Source organism: Lissotriton helveticus, chromosome 6, assembly GCF_964261635.1.
Source record: "Lissotriton helveticus chromosome 6, aLisHel1.1, whole genome shotgun sequence".
Classification (NCBI taxonomy): Eukaryota; Metazoa; Chordata; class Amphibia; order Caudata; family Salamandridae; genus Lissotriton; species Lissotriton helveticus.
Genome location: NC_136067.1, coordinates 1,286,623,636 through 1,286,643,920, shown reverse-complemented (window position 1 = coordinate 1,286,643,920; position 20,285 = coordinate 1,286,623,636). Strand labels below are relative to the sequence as shown.

Below are 20,285 nucleotides of genomic sequence, written 5' to 3'. Positions count from 1 at the left end.
AGGTGCCTCGTATACGGTGGTGCTCCGCCGGGCAGCTGAGGTCCTTAACCTTGATTTCCCTATGTTAGCCCTGAAAACTAATCTCCTCACTGAAGTTCTTCAGTCGGCATCCACTTCATCGGAGCCACTGCTGCCGTTTAATGACTCCCTCACTGATGTCTTGTTGGGCACTTGGTCGCGGCCGGCCACAGGGGCGCCTGTGGATAAGAACGTCGCCAGGCATCAGCGCCGAGTGATCCAGCCTTTCTGACCACTCAATGACCAAGAGCCTGGTCATTCAAGCTTCGACGTCCCAGAGTGCCTTTCCCACAGCTCCGCTGGATAAGGACTCTAAGAAGCTGGAGCAGTTTGGCAAACGGTTGTTCTCGTCGGCCAGCTTGGGTCTGCGTTCGGTGAACACTGCATGTCTATTGGGCCGCTATTCCCACGCGGTGTGGGATACCGTTGCTGAGTTGTTGCCTGAGTGTCCAGAAGCGGTCCAGGATGTGCTGTCCGAGGCTGTGGCCGAGGGTAAGGACGCGGCTAAATTCGCCATTCGTTGTGGCTTAGATACCGCAGACTCTCTTGGTAGGGTGATTTCTAGTACTGTGGCAATTTGTCGTCACGCCTGATTGAGATCTACCGGGTTCTCCCCGGATGTCCAGAGCTTGTTCATGGACTTGCCCTTTGATGGCACTCGCCTGTTTGGTGATAAGGCTGACAGTGCGCTGGAGCGTTTTAAGGATTCTCGAGCTACAGCCAAGTCCTTAGACCTTTCTGCCTCTGCGCCCGACCACGTCTACTTTTCACTCCTTTCGTGGCCAGGGAAGGGGCGCCCCCTGTCTGCTCGTTCATTCACAAACCTGCGCAGAACCAAACTCGGCGCAGGCCGCCGTGGCGGCTGCAGGGGCCGGCGTGAGGGCCACTCCACCTCCGTGACATCCGCCTCAAAGCCTTCCTAGTCTGAGCTTCGGGGCGCACCCCACGCCAGTGGGTGGCAGGATTCGTCATCACCCTCCCCATTGGCATTCTGTCACTCCCGACAGGTGGGTGCTGCAACTTGTCCGGAGAGGTTACTCCCTCTCCTTCGAGTCTACCCTGACCCCCACCCCCGGCCATGCCACCTCGGTTCCACTGCATGTCGGAGGATCACTTTGCACTTCTCCAGCAGGAAGTCATGGCCCTCTTGGCCAAGGGGGCCACCAAGCGCATTCCTGGGCCAGAAGTAAGGCGTGGTTGTTATTCCCACTACTTTTTGGTCCCCAAGAAGGACAACGGGGGCTTGTGCCCCATCTTGGACCTCAGGAACGTCAATCGCCTCCTTCGGAAGGAGAAGTTCAAGATGTTGACTCTGGCTCAGGTCTTGGCTGCCCTCGACCCTGGAGACTGGATGGTAGCGTTGGACTTGCAGGACGCCTATGTTCACATCCCTGTCCTGCCGGCCCACCGACGTTACATGCGGTTCATGGTAGGCCAAGAGCATTATCTGTTTGCTGTGCTCCCCTTCGGCCTTACCAGCGCCCCTCGGGTGTTCACAAAAGTGATGGCGGTAGTCGCAGCTCATCTGCGCAGGTCAGGGGTGTCAGTATTCCCCTACCTCGACGACTGGTTGTTGAAGGCAGGCTCGCGCCAGGCAGTTGTCACCCACCTCCAGATGACGGCCGACCTGCATTTGCTGGGGTTTTCCATCAACGTGCCGAAGTCGCACCGAAGTCCTTCTCAGACGCTCCCTTTCATCAGAGCGGTTCTGGATTGGTCACGGTTTGGGGTTTATCCTCCCGAACAGCAAGTCTGGGTTATTCAGGCTATGATTCCGATCTTTCAGCCTCTATCCCAGGTTTCGATCAGGATGACCCTTCGACTCCTGGGCCTGATGGCATCCTGCTAGTACAACATGCCAGATTGCACATGTGGGCTCTGCAGTGGGACCTGAAGTTCCAGTGGGCACAGCATCAGGGCAACCTGTCCGATCACGACCAGATCTCGGAGGGCACTTCAAGACAATTACAGTGGTCGCTCACGAATCGCGATTGGGTCAATGGCAGATCCCTCTCCCTTTCCCAACCGGAGCATACAATGGTGACGGATACGTCTCTCCTGGGATTGGGTGTCCACTTGGGAGAAGCGGAGATCAGAGGCCTCTGGTCTCCGACGGAGTCCCGACTCCATATCAACCTGTTGGAGCTTCAGGCGATCCGACTTGCACTGCAGGCATTCCTTCCCTCTGTCCGGGGAAGTGTGGTGCAGGTGTTCAGACAACACTACCGCCATGTGGTACTGCAACAAACAGGGCGGGTGGGGTCCTGAACCCTATGCCAGGAGGCTCTGCGCCTCTGGACATGGCAGTAACATCGAGGCATTTCCTTGGTGGTTCAACACCTGGCAGGTTCTCTGAACGCCAGGGCGGACGAACTCAGCCGCTGGTGCTTGATGGATCACGAATGGCGTCTGAACTCGGACATGGCGCATGGTCTCTTTCTGCAGTGGGGACAGCCTTGGTTAGATCTATTCGCCACTGAAGAGAACGCGCAATGTCATCAGTTCTGCATGTTGGAATTTTCAAGGCGGCACTCGCTAGGCGACGCTTTTCATCAAGAGTGGAGTTGAGGTCTATTGTACGCCTTTCCGCCTATACCACGTCTGCCCAGAGTGCTGAAGAAGATTTGGCGCAACCGGGCCCAAGTCATTCTTGTGGCTCCGGATTGGGTACGAAGATACCGGTATCCCGAGCTACTCAGCATGGCGACCGATCCCCCGATCCAACTGCCTCTTTGGAAGGATCTTCGGTTGCAGCAGCAGGGGACGGTACTCCACCCGAACCTGCCCAGCCTCCACCCCCATGCATGGAGATTGAGGGGCAACAGTTGGCAGCTTTCAATCTTCCTCCCGAAGTCTGTGGTGTAATTCTGGCAGCCTCGCATCCCTCCACAAAAACTGTATGCGCCTGCAGGTGGAATAAATTTGTGGCATAGTGCACAGCAAAGGCTGTAGATCCCCTTTCTGCCCCTCTTTCCGAGGTCCTTTTGTTCCTTCTTTTTTTAGCCCAGCAGGGCTCTGATCTGGGCACTGTCAAAGGTTATCTTTCAACCATCTCCACCTTTCTACGGCTTCCAGATCAGCCCTCTCTTTTTAAGTCCCCGGTTGTTAACCGTTTTCTTAAAGGCATTTTGCACACTTTTCCTCCCATGCGGTTCATCATGCCTCAATGGGACTTAAACCTGGTCTTGACATATCTGATGTACGCTCCCTTCGAGCCCCTTTATAATTGTCCTTTGCGTCTTCTCACTCTCAAGACGGCTTTCCTGGTAGCTATCACCTCTGCCAGAAGAGTGAGTGAGCTCCAGGCTTTTTCTTCTAAACCTCCTTTCCGTTCATTCGAACAAGGTGGTTCTGAGGACCCGTCCTCCTTTCTTGCCAAAGGTTGTCACGCCCTTCCACATCGGGCAGACCATCACTTTGCCCCCCTTCTTTCTGCCTCTGCATCTTTCCAAAGAGGAAGAGAGGCTCCACCGTCTGGACCCAAAACATGCGCAATCCTCCTACCTGAGCCAGACACACACGTTCCGAGTGAATGACCAGCTCTTTGTTGGCTTCGTGGGTGCCAAAAAAGGTCCGGCTGTGCACAAACGGACCATCTCTCGGTGGGTCGTTCTCTGCATCAAGGCCTGTTACTCATTTGCTAAGAAGGAGCCTCCTGTGGGGCTCGTGCCAATTCCACCAGGGCAACTGCAGCAACTACTGCCTTGGGACGCTGCGTTCCCTTGCAGGAGATTTGTCAGGTAGCTACGTGGGTCTCGTTGCACACGTTTACCAAGCATTACTGCCTTGACAGTCAAGTCCGCAGAGATGGCTTCCTTGGCCGCTCTGTTCTCCGTGACTTTCTAGTGTAATCTTATTCGCAGACCCTCCACCGGGGTTGGTATTCCTGGGGTATCTATTCTAAGGTAAGTAATCTATCACTAACGTGTCTCTTTCAGATGCACAAGTTACTACTTGTGTAACTATATATCTGTAAGAAACATTAGTTAGTGATAGACTCCTTACCGCCCACCCATCCTCCCCGTTCTGCGAACTGATTACTAGGATTAAGGACATCTTTTTCAGGGCCCTAGTTTCATGGCACCAGTGGTCAGTTTCTTGCATGGCTCTGTGTTCCTGGCGCGAAAAGTCGTGACCAGAACTGACGTCCGAGCGCTTGGATGGCGCCTAAGTAGTATCTGTGACCTCACCTCGGCGCATAGGAAGCCAGCGACGGGCGCAGAGCCGCACAACGCCATCTACTGACGCCTAGGGGTACTGCTAGCAAAGCTTTCCGGATCCAGTCTTGATGCCTGGGTATATTCCAAGGTAAGGAATCGATCACTAACTAATGTCTCTTACAGATATATCATTACACAAGCAGGTCCTGCTTACTTTCTCATAACGTGGCTTTGTGAAGGGCAAGGTAATTCATAACTAGACCTTTTCCTACTGGATTGCTCTTTACATCAAGATCTGCTGCTCCATTGCCAAGAAGGATTCTCCAGTCCGAGTGCCTCAGAGCTGATTCTCCAAACCAAAAGCTGCTTTCTCAGTGTTCTCAGGATGTTAACATGTAGGACATTTTCTTAGCCACAATGTGGTTTGGTCCACAACTTCACCAGGCATTACTGTCTCAACTCCGAACTCCTTACAGATGGTCATTTTGCCAGATTAGTTGCAGGATTTCCTGGCTTGACTAGCTCCTCAGACCCACCACCTTGGAGGTACATTTTGGGTAGTGATTCAGTAGGGGAGTATTCTGCAAGTCGAAATACCATTCCGAAGAACAATTTGTTTATGTTCAGTAACTGCCTTTTGGTAGTGTACTCTGTATGCTGGGTTACTCACCCAAACCCACTTGCCTCCATTTTCGGAAGAGTGGTCTTGTGATTTATTAATAAACTCCCAATGTAGCCTTGAGCTGGTAAGCTTGGTGTCCACCTCTGAGAGCTTAGAAAAAAGGATGGGGAACTGACAGCATTTTGGGCTGGCACCATTTACAGCATTGATGTCATGTCTGTGGAGGCTCTAGGATTCAAATCGGAGCTGTGGCACCACCTGCTGATGCCAGAGAACTGTGTCAACTTTTTCAGAACACAATTTGAAATGGTTTTATTTTTTTTAATTATATAAATTAACTTTAATTCACTTAATCTTTACCCTTGTAAAACAGAATTGATGGAAACTGAAGCTGAATATCTAATTGTTCCCAATAATGAGGATGCCTTACTAGAAAGTGTAACCACTGTGCAGGACATCCACAACCCTACTTGCTTGTTGCCACCAGTTGACAGGTAAATATTCATAATGTGTGCTGTTTGGCCAGAGGGTTATGCATATCTTAAATGGCCATGCTATCCAGAAGTCTGTGCTATGTATTTGTTGCATCTGTCATCAACTGTGTCTTATGTAGATTAAGGAAGGATACTAATGCTAACTGATTATCCAAGATTATGTATTTCTCTAATGACAACAAGCATGGGCAAAACCAATAGGTTGTTTCTATTTCAGAGCTATTGGCTTTGGCAATGTGTTTTATCCATTATGTACACCAGCTTGGCTGCTGTGCAACTTGGCTAAATGTTAGTAGCATGGAGTGGAGCTGGGTGGAGTGGAGTGGGGGGGAGTGGAGTGGGGGGGAGTGGGGTGGAGTGGGGGGGAGTAGAGTGGGGGGAGTGGAGTGGGTTAGTGGGGTAGTTGAATTGGGGTAGACAGGTGTAGATTGGAGTAGAGTAGATTTGGAGTGCAGTTGAATAGAATGGTGTGGGAATAGATCGGGATAGGGTGGAGTAGTTTGTAGTGTGGTATATTGTGTTAGGGTGAGGTAGGTTGGAATGAAATAGTTTGGGGTAGATTGGAGTGGGGTGGATTGGATGGGGTAGATTGGAGTAGGATAGTTTAGGGTGGGATGGAGTAGGTTAGGTTGGATTGAAGTGGAGTGGATTAAAATGGAGTGAAATAGGATATTGTGGAGGGAAGTCGAGTGGTGTGTTGTACGGTGAGTGGTGTGTAGTCGAGTGGCAAGTCATAGACTGTCTTGGAGTAGAGTGTCATAGAATGGGGTGACGTGGCATATAGTCAAGTGGAGTAGTGTAGAGTATGCATGGTGTGGTAGCTCACTGCCATTACAGACCACACATTTTCAATTGAAACGACCATTACATTTGCACCGAAATACTATTTTACTGCCCACAAACGATAATATGTGCAAATTCCGTCACCTTGTGTATTGATGTGTTTTAATCATATTCAAATATTTGTTTCCACTACACTTCAAAATTACATAAAATGTGCTTTTACTAGTTATGATATATTCTGAAACATCCGCACAGTTCATTTTTTTAGGTATCGCTTCCACAGCACTTGCACTGTGCTTGTGAAATCTCTTGTATTCAATATATCTTATAAGTCCCCGGGCCAAATTACTGCTGTGTTCATTCACTTTTGTCTGGAACTTTTTTTTGTTATCTTCCCCTGATTACATGCATTTTCGATGCTTCTACTAAAGCTCTTCACACTGTTTAAGCCCCTTTCACTGTCACGATAAGATCTCCTGCCTCGGAAAAGGCAGACGGCTACCAACCGTATGCTGGAATGCTTGCTTTTTACTACTTGGTTGTGTAAAGCAGATGCTTTAGCCTTATAACGTTTGTGGCGTTTCTTATGTATGCCTCAATACCTTTCTTTGCAGTTTGTAGGCATTATCGAATCGACTTTTTCGACTTAATCTGTTTGGTCATTAAGATCAAGTTTTAAATGTTGTAATAAATATTGCTCATCTGAAAGAGACTATTAGTTATAAATTCCTTACCTCAGATATACCCCCAGGTGTCAGGCTCGATCCGGAGAATTTGTTTTGTAGCAGTAACCCTGCACGTCGGTAGGTGTCGTCGGTCAACTCCGCATTCGCCGTCGTGATCGCCGGGATGACGTCGCAGTACGTACTTAGATGCCGCCCCTGCACGCTGACAACAATTCTTTCTTTTTCCACGCCAGCCAGCTCAGATCTGGGGAGAACACCCTTAGTCACTTTTTGATTAACTATTTTTCCACTTTCATCGACCTCTTTTCCAGTTGTATTGACTCCTGGTGCACATAGGGATGTCCCATCGTCGGACTGGCTTCAAACTCTGCCACAATTTGATGTCGGTTGCGTGCCCACACCTCTTCTGCCTTTGGTGTCTGGAGCGCGACTACAACCCTAAGTCGTGCTCCAACGGTCGGGCCATGAACCCGAAGTCTTTGCTGGAACTGTCCCGACAGCTTCTCGAGGCCCGGCAGTCAGCTTGGCGTCGCTCGAGGTTCCGGTCGAGAGGGAGGTCGCAGGACCGGTCGCGGAGTCACCACCATCACTCCTCGTCGAAGTCTTCGATTTCGGGTAAGTCGAAGCACAAGAAGAAGGTGAAGATGCACTGCCCCTCTTTGCCTTTTCCCCGTCCGTCGGCCGACAGGATGCGGAAGGTCATCGTCCTTTGACTCCGCCTGCGGAGCCTGTTGGGTCGGCTCCTAGCTTCCTCCCTTCTCGGAAGCAAGAGTGACCCCTGCCCAACTTCGTAACTTTTATGAAGCCCTCCACTCCATCTTTGGGAAGCCACGCTCAGCCGGCACGCGTTTGGGCCCTGCAGACGTGGCTGGGGGTTCTTGGCCTTTGATGCCGGCGGCTCCGGCCCTGGCACCGCAGGGCCCCCAGGGATCCAGGCCAGGATCTGGATTGGCGCCGGTTGAACTTACGACACCTCCTCTTGAGCCGAGTACATTGACGACACCTCAGCCCCCCTCCGACGCCGGTTGACTCAAGTGGTGAGCATCTAGTAGATCATTTATACACCTGGGTGAGCGAAGGATGGGCAAAACAAAGTAACAAAATGATTTAAGCGGGGTAAACACAATAATCATTTACAGAAATAATAATCAAAACTGAAATAATCATATACTGGAATAATGAACAATACTATAGTATGTCCGATGCACTTAGAGCAAAAAGAAAATACATTGCCCCTCCTGTTAAGGTAAGAACTTCTTCATGAGGAATCTTGTTGCTTCCACTTTGAAAGCAGCCTTGCAAGAGACCCTCCGAATTTCAGGTGGAAGAGAGTTCCAGATTTTAGGAGCAGAGCCAGGGAAGGCTCGTTCGCAAGTTCTCTTTATGCGGAAGATCTGTGGTTTCAAGAGGAGGGAATTGGCACTCCTTGACAATCTACCTCCTCCAGATAGTTCTAGTTTTTATCCAAGGTAGGTGGGGCTTTTGAAGTGGAGGGCTTTGTGTGAAAGGCAGGCAGGTTTTGAAATTGGGTGCTTCCTCGATTTTATGAAGTTAGTGATCGCGGTGGCTAAAAAAGCAAATAAGAAAAGGTGTTTTGCAATACCCTCTTGTCCCCTACGTTTACTCAATATAGAAATAAATAAGCTAGTAAGGGAACAATACGTGTGTAAATCGTCAGAAGGTTCACACAAAGTAAGTTTAATAAAAAGAAGGAGGAAAAGGTTACAAGTAAAATTACGGAAGGAAGGGGAGGATACTATTTGGATAAAATTAAGAGAGGCTGCCTTTAAAGGGGAAATGAGACCGTTCTGGTCGATTATAGGTGAGGGGTGTGGTTTAAGAACAAGGCCGCTTCCTATCCCCATTGAAGAACGAATATGGGTAGATTATGTCACAACCCTTTATGCAAATAATGGAGCGGCGGTTCCCCGGGTAGGTTCTATCGTAAGTGATCAGTTTTTGGATCACTTATCTGAAAATGATATTGTAACATCCATAAAGGAAATGCGCTCATCTGGGGCAATGGGGCCGGATGAACTCCCAATATCTGTTTTAAAGCAAAGCAGCGAAAAATGGAGCAAATTGTTATGTCCGGTGTTCAACATCTGTTTCTCCAGCGGAAAGATTCTTTCCTCGTGGAAAGGGAGCATCTCAGTGCCCCTCTTTAAAAAGGGTGACCGATCGGCCCCTCAAAACTATCGCCAAATTGCCCTTCTAGAAGCAATCGGCAAAGTCTTTGCAAGATGCCTGTTGAAACAAATTAATGATTGGGTGGACCAAGCAAACATACTTCCCCTTGAACAGACGGGATTCCGTAAAAATCATGGTACCTTGGATAATTTAACTGCTCTCCAGGTAATAACGGATAAATATATCAGGGTCAGAGGTGGGGGAGTCTATGCTGCCTTCATAGACTTCTCCACGGCTTTCGATAAAGTTGACCGTCCTCTGTTGTGGAAGAAATTATTTGCTTTGGGTATGCCAGCTAGGCTGTTAAATCTAGTTCAGGAACTCCACTCTGAGACCTGGTGTAGAGTACTGTTGGGCGGGGAGAGAGGCCTATCCCAAGCAATTCCTCTGCCAATGGTCTTAAACAGGGTTGCCTACTAGCGCCCTTGTTATTTTCTCTTTACGTTTGTGATCTCCCCCAGACCCTATCCCTGAGCGAAGGAATTGCCCCCACTCTAGGGGACAAACCGGTTGCATGCTTAATGTACGCAGATGATATACTTCTTTTAGACCTTACTCCGAAGGGTCTTAATAGTCGTCTGCATGCTTTGCATTTATTCGCTGAGTGCCATCATTTGAAGATCAATATGTCTAAAAGCAAGGTAATGTGCATTACAGGGAAGAAAAAAATCAAAATCGGGTAATTTTAGTTGGTTTTTGGGGAGTGAGAAATTGGAAATTGTAAAATCTTATGTCTTCCTGGGGAAAATAGTATGTGGTATTTGAGTGACAAGGCTCATATAGATAGCAACACTAGGAAAGCCATGACTCAGGGAAATGGACTGAGTGCTCTTTATAAAGCCACCGGCAGAAGACATTTTGTCTATCTGCTAGAGGCTTTTCGAGCAAAAATTCCAGCTTCCCTGCTCTATGGCACTGAGCTAATAGATTTGAGGCAATGGGGTTTTCTGGATTCTTTTGAGGGTAGACTTTTGCGACACTTATTGTAACAATGTCTGTACAGTGGAAACCCTCAGACTCGAATTGGGCATACGAAGTAGTTGGGTTCAGGCCCTGGCAGGAGTAATACATTGGGTCTTTCACCTAGCCAATGGAAAATCGGCTACTTTAAGATGTCTGATTAAAAAAGAATTATTGGGTCCTATGAAAGAACATTCTGTACTTATAAAGAACTTCAGAAGGGCTGTTACGTTACTGGAACTAGAGGAATCAACTCTTTTTTCATTATCTCCACACCAGCTAAAGTTGTCATTAAAACGGGCGTCTTGGGAGTTAAGTTTTAGGAGGGATAGAGATGTCCTTATTACAAAGAAAAGTGTTACTGAGGTTGTTAATTCTTACTTATTCAAACATATACAACCCTATGCATCTTGGACCCTCCCCCACGGCTTACGCCGCTTTTGGTTCCTCTTGAGACATGATCTTCTCCCTTTAAACAAATTATTAGCTAGATGGCATGGTTGTTCCAATAAATGTAATCTATGTAACATTGCCAGCTCAACTCAGGATATTACCCATATCCTTTTCATATGCCCTGCTCTAGTGGTTCATCGTCGAAAGTGGGTGAGACCTCTATGTTTAAAGTTAAGCATTTCTTCTGCCAAATCTCTACTCGATGCCATTTCCAATCCTCCAAATGAAATGTTCTGTTTCAGAATTTTAAATTTTTTAAAATGTTTTTTAGAATTATATTAATAGATATGATTTTCACTTTTCAGTTTTTATATAAATGGAATGTATTTTGAGAATTTTATGCTTTGTAATTTCTGTTGTCATTTATGTTTTGTTTATATGTGGATCTCAATTGAGTTCCAAATCATATTCAAATAAAATTGAATTGAAAGGCAGGCAATCTTCAGTTGAATTCTAGCTTCGTAGGGTAGCCAATTTAGCGATTTTAAAACCGGAGAGATATATGCATTTCGCTTGGTGCCCGTGATCATTCTGGCCGCTGCATTTAGTGAAGCCTTTAGGGGGGGGCAAAGAGTATTTAGGGAGGCCACATAGTGTAGCACTGCCGTAGTCAAGTCTCTGTATGACAAGCGCTTGGACCACTTGCTTGAAATCTGCTTGCGGTAGGAAAGGTTTGGGATTCCTGAGTGTATTCAGAAGGCGGTTAGTTCCCTTGCACACCTTGCTAATGTGAGACTTCATATTCAGATGCTTGTCCAGGGTAATTCCTAGGGATTTAGCTGAGTCGATAATGAGGGGGAAACAGTTGAAAGCGGTGAGTTGGTTGATCCATAGGTCGATTTTAGGAGTATGTTTCGAAGGAGAAATGAAGAGGAATTCTGTTTTGGAGGCATTTAGCAGGAGGTGGTTCTTAGTTAACCAATTTTGGGTAGTCAGAAGGGTAGAGTTGAGTGAAGTGATGTCATCCGGAGAGGAGATTTTCAGATAGAGTTGGGTATCATCTGCATACATATGGAACCGAATGTCCAAGGATTTTAGAACATTAGCTAATGGTTCCAGGAACAGATTGAAGAGAATGGGAGATAAGGAGGATCCTTGGGGAACCACCATGCTGACTGGGGACGGCTGGGAGAGTGAGTGGTTTGCTTTAACTCTTTGGGTTCTGTGCTGCAAGAAGGACGAAAACCAATGCAGCACCTGACCTGAAAGGCCCATCCTTTGCTCCAGAATGAATAGGAGGTTGTCATGATTGACAGTGTCAAATGCGGAGGAAAGGTCCAGTAGGATAAGGAGGCATGATTAATTTCGATCAAGCATTGTTAAGATGTCATCTATCACGTGAGTGAGGGCCAATTCAGTGCTGTGCCCACAACGAAAGCCAGATTGATGTTGGTCCAGGAGGTGGAAATTTTCGATCTGCACACATAGTTGTGACTGGACGCATTTTTCCAGGAGTTTGGCAAGATTAGGTATACCTGAGATAGGTCGGAAGTGTTAAGATCTGTACTATCAGCTGTGTGTTTTTTTTTAGTATAGGTGTTACCTGAGCCTCTTTTAGGCATTCTGGGATCATGCCTTGTGACAAAGAAGCATTGCCGATCTTTGTCCAGAAGGGGGCGATTTTGTCCTGAACTACTTTGAAGATGTTAGGTGGTAACGGGTCACTGAAGTGATTAGAAGGGTTGATAATCCGAAGTACCTTTTTGATGTCATTTTCATTAAGGGGGGTAAAGGTGTCCCAGTAAGCGTTGTCCTTGATACCCAAGCTAATTGGTGTTGTCTTGTATAGTGCGGCCAGTGTGGGTGCAGGTTCATTGGGTAGCAATAGCACCTTCCTGGCTTCCAGATCAATGGTAATAAGCCCTAGTTTTCTCCGTAAAAAAGGCCGCCAGATCAACACATGAGGGGGGGAGGTCTGATGTCCGAAGCTGATCGGTTAGGGGCTGCCACCGATTGTTGTTTAACCGGTTCAAATAGTTTCTTGGGTCGATTCGCCGCTTGGTTAAGTTGGGCTCTGAAGTACTCCGCCATGGCTGTCTTGATTTGTTAGTTATATGCACTTCTTGCTGCTCTAAGGTTTTTTAGATAGTCAGCGGATGGAGTGGTTCTCCAGGACCGTTCTATGGCCCTTAGATTGCGCTGTTCTGAGTTTAGGTTGCCATTGAACCATGGTTTGGAAATTTTTGCAGGTGCATTTTTTTGTTGGAGAGGAGCCAAAGTCAAAAGCCAGCTTTAATCGATTAGTTAAAATCATAAAAGCAACAATACAGTACAATTTATAAAAACAGTTGTTAAAAAGTTATTTTACATATCGTATAATTCATATGGTTAAAACTGTTTAAAAATCAGTCAAAGTGCTATGTAAATCCAGTCAATAGTTTAGATGTTAAAACAAAAACAGTACATTCGCAATGTAATCATAAGAAGAGTAGTTAATTTAAGAAATATTAGCTAAATCTGCAATGTATTGAGGGCGCCCTTCCATGTCCTTCGGGGATAGCTTCCTGGTTTTTGTGCGCATAGCTGCGACCAGAAAGCTAGCAACCCCGAAGATTATCTTGGTACTCCCTAGTAACTGCAAATGAAGAAACGCTGGGCGCACCTGAGTAAAGCTTTTTTCCCATTAAATTGGGACCAGGTATAGTTTTCTACTCTTCTTGAAATGCTCACAAAACATTACAAAGTGTAAAAGGGACTGCTCTGAAAAATTATCGCAGCTACAGGGTATTGACTCATCTGGCACCCCCCATACAGGGAAGACTCCCAGAGAATACTGGATGATGTTGAACCTAAATCTAACAAGAAGGTGTCGATGGTATGGACGGCTACAATTGTTAGATAAGGTTCAATCGACGGTGTGGTCAGGAGGAGAAAATTTGCTCTTGCTCTGGGTTTGATCAACTCCTCACTTTCCCGCTTTAACGCTGCCCTCCTCAGGAAATTTTCCTTAATCCATTTCACGTCCCCCTTGCAGATTGTATTAGGGTGGCTAAAAAGGTTGGGCCTACCAAGACTTTCCAGGGCGCCCTTCACATAAGCTAACCACGGGATCTTTAAAGCATTTTCCAACACCATACAATCCCTAAGAATAATGTGGTTAAGCCTAATTTCATTATTCAGCCAGATTTTAGCCCAACATACCAATGGTTCCAAGAGAAGCTGATCAGTAATAAAGCCCAGGCCTAACTCTGTGTAGGGAAAAAACTGGGGTGGATTGTGGAACACTTAGTAGTGATCTTAGAAACTGATTTTCCACAATCTGCAAATCACCGGTTGAATAGTAACCCCACAGCGCTGCGCCATAGGTGGCTATGGAAAGGCATTTTGTTTTGTACACTTTCAGTAGTGCCTCCATTGGACGTGAGCCTAGTCGCTTTGCAAAGCTTAGCAAGGCTGAGGTTGAGCGGGTTACGGCAAGTGACTTAGCGCACACCTGCGGTTTCCATGAGCCCTTCTCCTCAAAGATCACACCCAGGTAAGTGAAGACCTGTACCCTTGAGACCCCCTCACCACAACAACTAAAACGTTTTAGTTTTTTTGGCCTTTTCCGCCTCCCGGCCACCATAACATGAGATTTTTTATTATTGATCAGGAGGTCGAGTTTCGCCATAAAATCACCAAATGCATCCAGAAGCTTTTGTAGCCCCACTCCCGTACGAGCGAGGAGGACCGCATCGTCTGCGTATAGCAGAACAGGCACTGCGCCCCCCACGTACGGGATGTCAAGTGTGGACCCCTCCAGGGCTTTATCCAAAGAGTTGATGTATAAGGTGAATAAGAGTGGGGCTAAAATGCAGCCTTGCCTCACTCCTCTTCTGGATTTAAAGGGTCTGGTGGTATTGCCATCCTGGGTTATTCTAATGGAAGCTGATAAGTCTTCATGAAGGGCCGCCAAAAAATCTACAAGAGGAGGATCAAACCCTATCCCAGCTAGAATGGCCCATAACTTGGTCCTATTGACCAAGTCAAAGGCCGAAGAAAGGTCCATAAATGCAAGGTATATATGACCCTCTTTTGCCACAGTATATTTGCTAACCAGTATATGTAAATTCAGGCACTGATCAATTGTGCCCCGTTTCTCACGGAAACCATACTGGAGTTCCGAGAGCACCCCCTTCTCTTTAGTGATGTTGCTCAGTCTAGTCAAGATAACTCTGCCGAGAATCTTGACAGCGGAGTCAATTAACGATATCGGCCTGTAACAGGACGGATCGTTTCTTGGCCCCTTCTTATATATTGGGACGATAGTTGAGGTGGCCCAGGATTCAGGAAACCCCGCTGTAACCGTTGCATTAAAAACGTTAGTAAGTATTTAGGCCCAAAGGAGTGGACTCGAGCTGTATAAGTCTGCCGGAACACCGTCGGGTCCTGGAGCCTTGTGTTTGGTCATCTCAACTATTGCCTTGTTGACCTCCACTTCATTGAAAACAACCGGGGGGGCTTCTGTCGTGGGCTGATGGAACCTACTGGGTGCTGGGAGCATATTACTCTTGTAGATCTTACTAAAATGGTCAACCCAGTGATCTTCAGAGATTACACAATCCATGACAGTATTGGTTGATGTAGAAAAATAAGGATGGTTAATGACCATCCAAAATTTGGAGCTATCCTTCAAGATATTGGTCGATATTAGACTATCCCAAGCCTCACTTTTAATAGACTTTTTCCGCTTTTCAGTCGCCTGTCTATATTTTTTCCTAAGCCCAGCCACAAGGTCTTTATTTCTTGGCTGTTGTTTTAGGGCTTGGAGTAAATCCTTATGTGTCCTTGAGCATTCTTTATCAAACCATCTTGGGGTGGGGAGATCAACCTGCTTCTTAGTGCAAGTTAATTCCTTATTAATGTTAAAACAAATAGTGGAGAAAGAACTAATGATGACACTACCCTCAGATGTACTATCCATGCAAATTGACATGTCGTCTTGGGAGTTCTGTACAAGGTTATTCATAAAAGAATCCGGCACCACCTTTGCCCATTGTAGTCTGCGGCCCTGGTCCTTAGGGACAAGGGTATCACTGCGACCCCCCAGACGCTCAACCTGGGTGACGCTGTTGAGGCCCATGTTCAGGAGCAGGACCACTGGGTTGTGATCACTAAAGGGGGAGGGAATCACTTCGTAAGATACCACTATGTCGATTAACCCTGGTGTGATAAAGATATAGTCGATGACCGTGCTAGCATCTCTGCCAACAAAGGTTGGTGTTCTTACGTCCTCCCATGCCCCGTGTGCCTCGTACAAGTTTTGGTTTGCTAATAAGTTCTCCAAATCCGCCCCCTGTGGAGTGTGCTCAAAATGAGTACTGAGAGCTCCTGGTGGGCCCAATAGCTCCTTATTCTGACATCCCCAATTACACGGATTAACATTAAAATCTCCCAATAGCAGGGTTTCGAATAAAGCAAATTGCTGTGACTTATATGATATTAAAAAAGAAGTTAGAGAACTCAAATGTGAACAGCATCTATCTCTATCAGGTGCGTTATAGAAGTTGATTATCAAAATTAAGGGGGAATTTGGTCTTGCCCACTCTATACCTAGTATATTATCAGATGAAAACGCTATTTTCCGTGCAGAGCCCCGCAATTTTAAGGAAATAAATATATACAGGCCCCCCAGGGGTGGCTTTAGTAGAAAAACTCCGATACCCATCCATGAAGAAATCCCCACTGGAATCCCAAGTTTCCTGGAAACCCAGGATATCATATTGTGTGATTAGATTTAACCATCTTTCATCAGAGACTTTCTTCTTTAGCCCAGCAATGTTCCAGCTCATTGCAGTGACATGACGACCACTAGCTACTGAAGTGACAACCCGAGATGGTGAGACAATGGGTGGTTGTCAATCATTTGTATCTAGCGTAGAAGTGTTTAAAAGAGGATGAAACCTATTGCTAAGTGTGATCCCTGGCCCATGACTGGGGGTATGCTCTACTTCGGATGCTATTACTAGAGCACTATTTGGCCTTACCCGCAATAATGCCTGCTGGGTTTGGTAGGATACACGAGTCTTCACTACCTGTCTCTTCACACTGCCTAAGGGGACTGGGACACAAGGGAGGTTTGTTTTGGGTTGAAGGTAGGAGGGGGGAGGATAAAAGTACCCTAATGGGAGTGGTCTGATACCTCCACTCCCTAGGTCAGAACCATCCCAAAGTAGGGAATCTGCAATGTTGGGTATATCAAAGTTAACAATCACGCAATCTCCAGCAATGCATTTAGGCCTCCGCCCTACCCAATCTACCCTTCGTGCCGCTATAATATGTTTACCCACATCCAGACTGCCACTGTTGAACTGGCCACACCATCTCCTAGTTCTATTTAGCAAATCTAAATCGGATTCCCTCTGTTGTGGTTTAATGCGCGGAATCCCTGTTAGGATGACAACTAGGCTTGCTGCCTCCGGGGGGAGATCCACTGGGCGGGTCAGTCTATTACTGGGCTTACTGGAGGGGTGCACCTGTGGTCTAGGGGTAGGTAACGTATCTACCCTCCCCATCTCCTCGGCCCCTACTAAATGGGTCCCCCGTGCTAAATCAATATTTTTGTCAAGTAACAAGGATGCAGATAAATGTTGCGAGCTGTGCACTTCCATTTGTGAACTAGATAAAGCCGCAGTTGATGTTATAACCCTCGCCTCGTGTTCACATGCCACTCTGCTTCTAATGTGGGGCTGACAGCGTGGGCAATGTATATTAGGGTCCGTGAGATATTTGTCAATCCTTTCACATTTTTTCATAATATTATCTACACATGATTTGAGTGTCCACAATGTCTTTAGCCAAATTCACAAGTAAAGGTTCCAAACATGATTCGATTAAGCCCTCCACTACCTCAACCAAATTGTCCTGGAGGCCCTGTAATATCTGTTTATCCGCTTTAGCGCCATGTACTTCATGTGACTCCTTCCCTCGTAAGTTTTTAGCCTTATGAGGCGTGTTTACAGTAGAAACCACATGTACAGTATCGCTATCCAGGGCATGTGGAGGGGTAATGGCCCTGGGAGCAGGGGAGGCAGTAGAAGTCGCGACTTCTATAATGGGTTCCAGGGGGATGTGTGTAACATGCTCAGGAACCACTGTGTCTATTAAATTCCTCCTCTCTGTATCCGAGTGGACAAGGCCCAGTTCTTTTTCCGCACTAGCAATTTCATCGTTTAATGCCCCTACTGCAGATGTCAGGTATGAAATAATGGTCTCTGATTTCTTAGGGACTTTAGCCTTCTTACCTTCACCACCAATCGTTATTAGCTTGCGTTTTCCCATTGCGAGGGGCAGAGTCTCTGGCCCTGCCCTGCCTCCTCCTGCCAACGACTGCCAAAGACTGTCCCGCCCTTCTCCCGGGCTTCTCCCGGACGCTCCTGCGCGCGACTCACGGGGCGAATGGGGGTGTCAGCCTTTTACAGGCGCCTCCGGGCGCTCTTAGCACGTCACGGGCGCGCTGCCGCCCCAGGGGCTGCTGGGGAGTGTGGTCCGCTCGACCGGGCTGCCTCCCGGCGTCCTGCTGCTGCCGCCGTTCCCCTCACGGCTCTGGCCCGCTGGCGTGGCAAAGGTAGGTTTTTGGTGTTCCCCCCTGGGCTCCCGGGGGGTCAGCCTTTTACAGGCGCCTCCGGGCGCTCTTAGCACGTCACGGGCGCGCTGCCGCCCCAGGGGCTGCTGGGGAGTGTGGTCCGCTCGACCGGACTGCCTCCCGGCGTCCTGCTGCTGCCGCCGTTCCCCTCACGGCTCTGGCCCGCTGGCGTGGCAAAGGTAGGTTTTTGTTTGGTGGAGAGGAGCCATAGAGTCCATGATGTTGGAAATAGAAGAGTTATAGAAGTCTGTGAGAGCATTGACTTCAGATATGTCCGATAGGGGAGAGAGGGCCTTATTACAACGGGTTGCTAGGTCAGCTGAATTGATATCTCCGATGTCCCTTTTCCAAATCTTTGGTTTGTTTTTTTCTGCCTTAATCTGATAAACCTCCGAGTTGATATGGAAGGAAATGATGTGATGGTCCGACCAATCACATGGTATGATGGAATCCAATGAGATGGATTGGCCTTTGGAGATGATGAGGTCTATAGTTTCCCCTTTTATGTGAGTAGGCTGGTCACAATGTTGAATCAAATTGTGGTCGTGTAAGAAGGAGTTCAAGCATGAGACTGCTTGATCATAAGTGTTAGACCAGTGAAGTTTAAAGTCCCCCAGGTCGATGTGGGACTTGGCTGAGTCCATATTTCCAGAGAGGATTTCCATTAATTGTTCAATGAAGGGGAGATTGTCGCTTGGGGGGTGATAGAATGAGTGTAGTTTGCAAACCAGATGATTGTTACTAGAGATGTTGAGACAAAGGTATTCGCACGTTACCGACGAAGATGACTCTGAAAGGGAGACCGCAAGCATACTCCGATGTATACAAGCTAGGCCACCACCCTGCTACTTATCTCTGTCAAGACAAATTATGTCATGGGTGGGGGGCACCAAGAGGTTGATAATTGGAGTGGACGAAGGGTTGAGCCAAATTTCTGTGAGGATAATGATGTCTATCTCATTCTGTTGAATGAGGTTGAAGATCTCGGAGGCGTGTTTGCTAGCCGACCTACAATTGAGTAGTATGCATTTGAGTGGAGCCGGAATATGGGGGCGGGGAGGGGTCTGCAAGATATTGACTCGCTTGTGGTTATCGTTATTTATGACTGAAGTTGAGGTAGCGTTCTCTGTTAAGGTTAGAATGAATGGTTTGGATTATTCCATTTGGATTTGTGTTGAGGTCCGTGTTGGACGAATAAGACTTGAGAAGACTGTCGATTTAATTGGGCGTGAGACAGGACGTGCTTCTTGGATGATAGGCTGCATTAGGTAGAGGAACAGCAGGGCTCGAAAAATTCACTTGACTGCTCGCATTTGCAAGTCAGATTGATTAAGGGTGAGCTATTTTTAGGTCCTACTCGCCCTTTCTGGCGAGTAGGAATACAAACTGACACTTGACCTCTGCCTCTGAAAGCAGAGGAAATGTGACAAGATAGCAAGATTTAAAGGCATCTTTATTGCTCACAAAGTAAATGAGCAATAAAAATGCTTTTAAATCTTGTTAACTTGTCACATTTGCTCAGTTTTCAGAGTTTGAGGTCAAGTGCCTTTCAGTTGGGTCGAGGAGATTTTGTAGTTTACTAGACCTGCAGGTCTTGTGCATTTTTAATGATTTTTCGGGCCCTGAACAGATTTGGAGGTGGTAGGTGACGGCATGGTCAGGGGGATATGTCAGTGGCATTGGCGGGGGCTTTGGGCCTGTTCGGACAAGCGAGGAGGGGCCTTAACAAGGGGAGATATTCAAGTGAAAGGGTTTTCAAGCCGTGGAGTTCGAGGGAGAGAAAGTGCAGCTGGAGTGAGATGTCCAAGTGTGCCAACAGGTCTGGGTATTGGGAGAGGGGAGGAAATGGAGTGTGGAGATCTGGAGAGGGTGACTAAATGTGTTCGAGGGGTCCGAAGCGGTAATGGAGGATACAATGGCAGAGGGTGTGTCCCTGAATATGAGCGGCGTTCTGGGAGGCAAGGACCAGGAAGTTGATTGGGTGTGGAGAGCTGCGGACGGTGAAGGGTGCCGATGAGTGTTAAAGGGGTCAGTGGCGCTAATGGGAGAATCAGAGGTCACTGAATGTTAGAGGTGTGTCAGGAAGTATTTATAAGGAGGTTGGGAGTGTTGATAGGGTTAATGGTCGCAAAATATGATTTGACTGTGATTCGAACCCTTCTGCAGTCTGCAGGGGCAAGGGAAGGGTGGAGAGAGAGGAGAGGTGTGAATCTGAGGGGGGAGTGGGAGCAATGATTTGTACTGAACTTGAAGTGGTTAGTGTTGTATCTAGTCGCCCTGGGGTTGATTAGTTAGCTACCACGCTTTTGACCTTCAGAAAGAGTTTGTCGAAATGCTCTAGGTTTCGATAAGCAG

General features: G+C 47.3%; 1 protein-coding gene across 2 annotated transcripts in view; it reads left to right on the top strand.

The window, feature by feature from the left end:
- AHCTF1 (AT-hook containing transcription factor 1) overlaps positions 1-20,285 on the top strand; it is a 1,132,528-nt gene that overhangs the window by 813,732 nt on the left and 298,511 nt on the right. For both annotated transcript variants that reach the window (XM_078649035.1, XM_078649034.1), the window contains one exon: positions 5,174-5,294. In XM_078649035.1, coding sequence (XP_078505161.1) covers positions 5,174-5,294 — 121 coding nt within the window. The remainder of the gene's footprint in view (positions 1-5,173; positions 5,295-20,285) is intronic.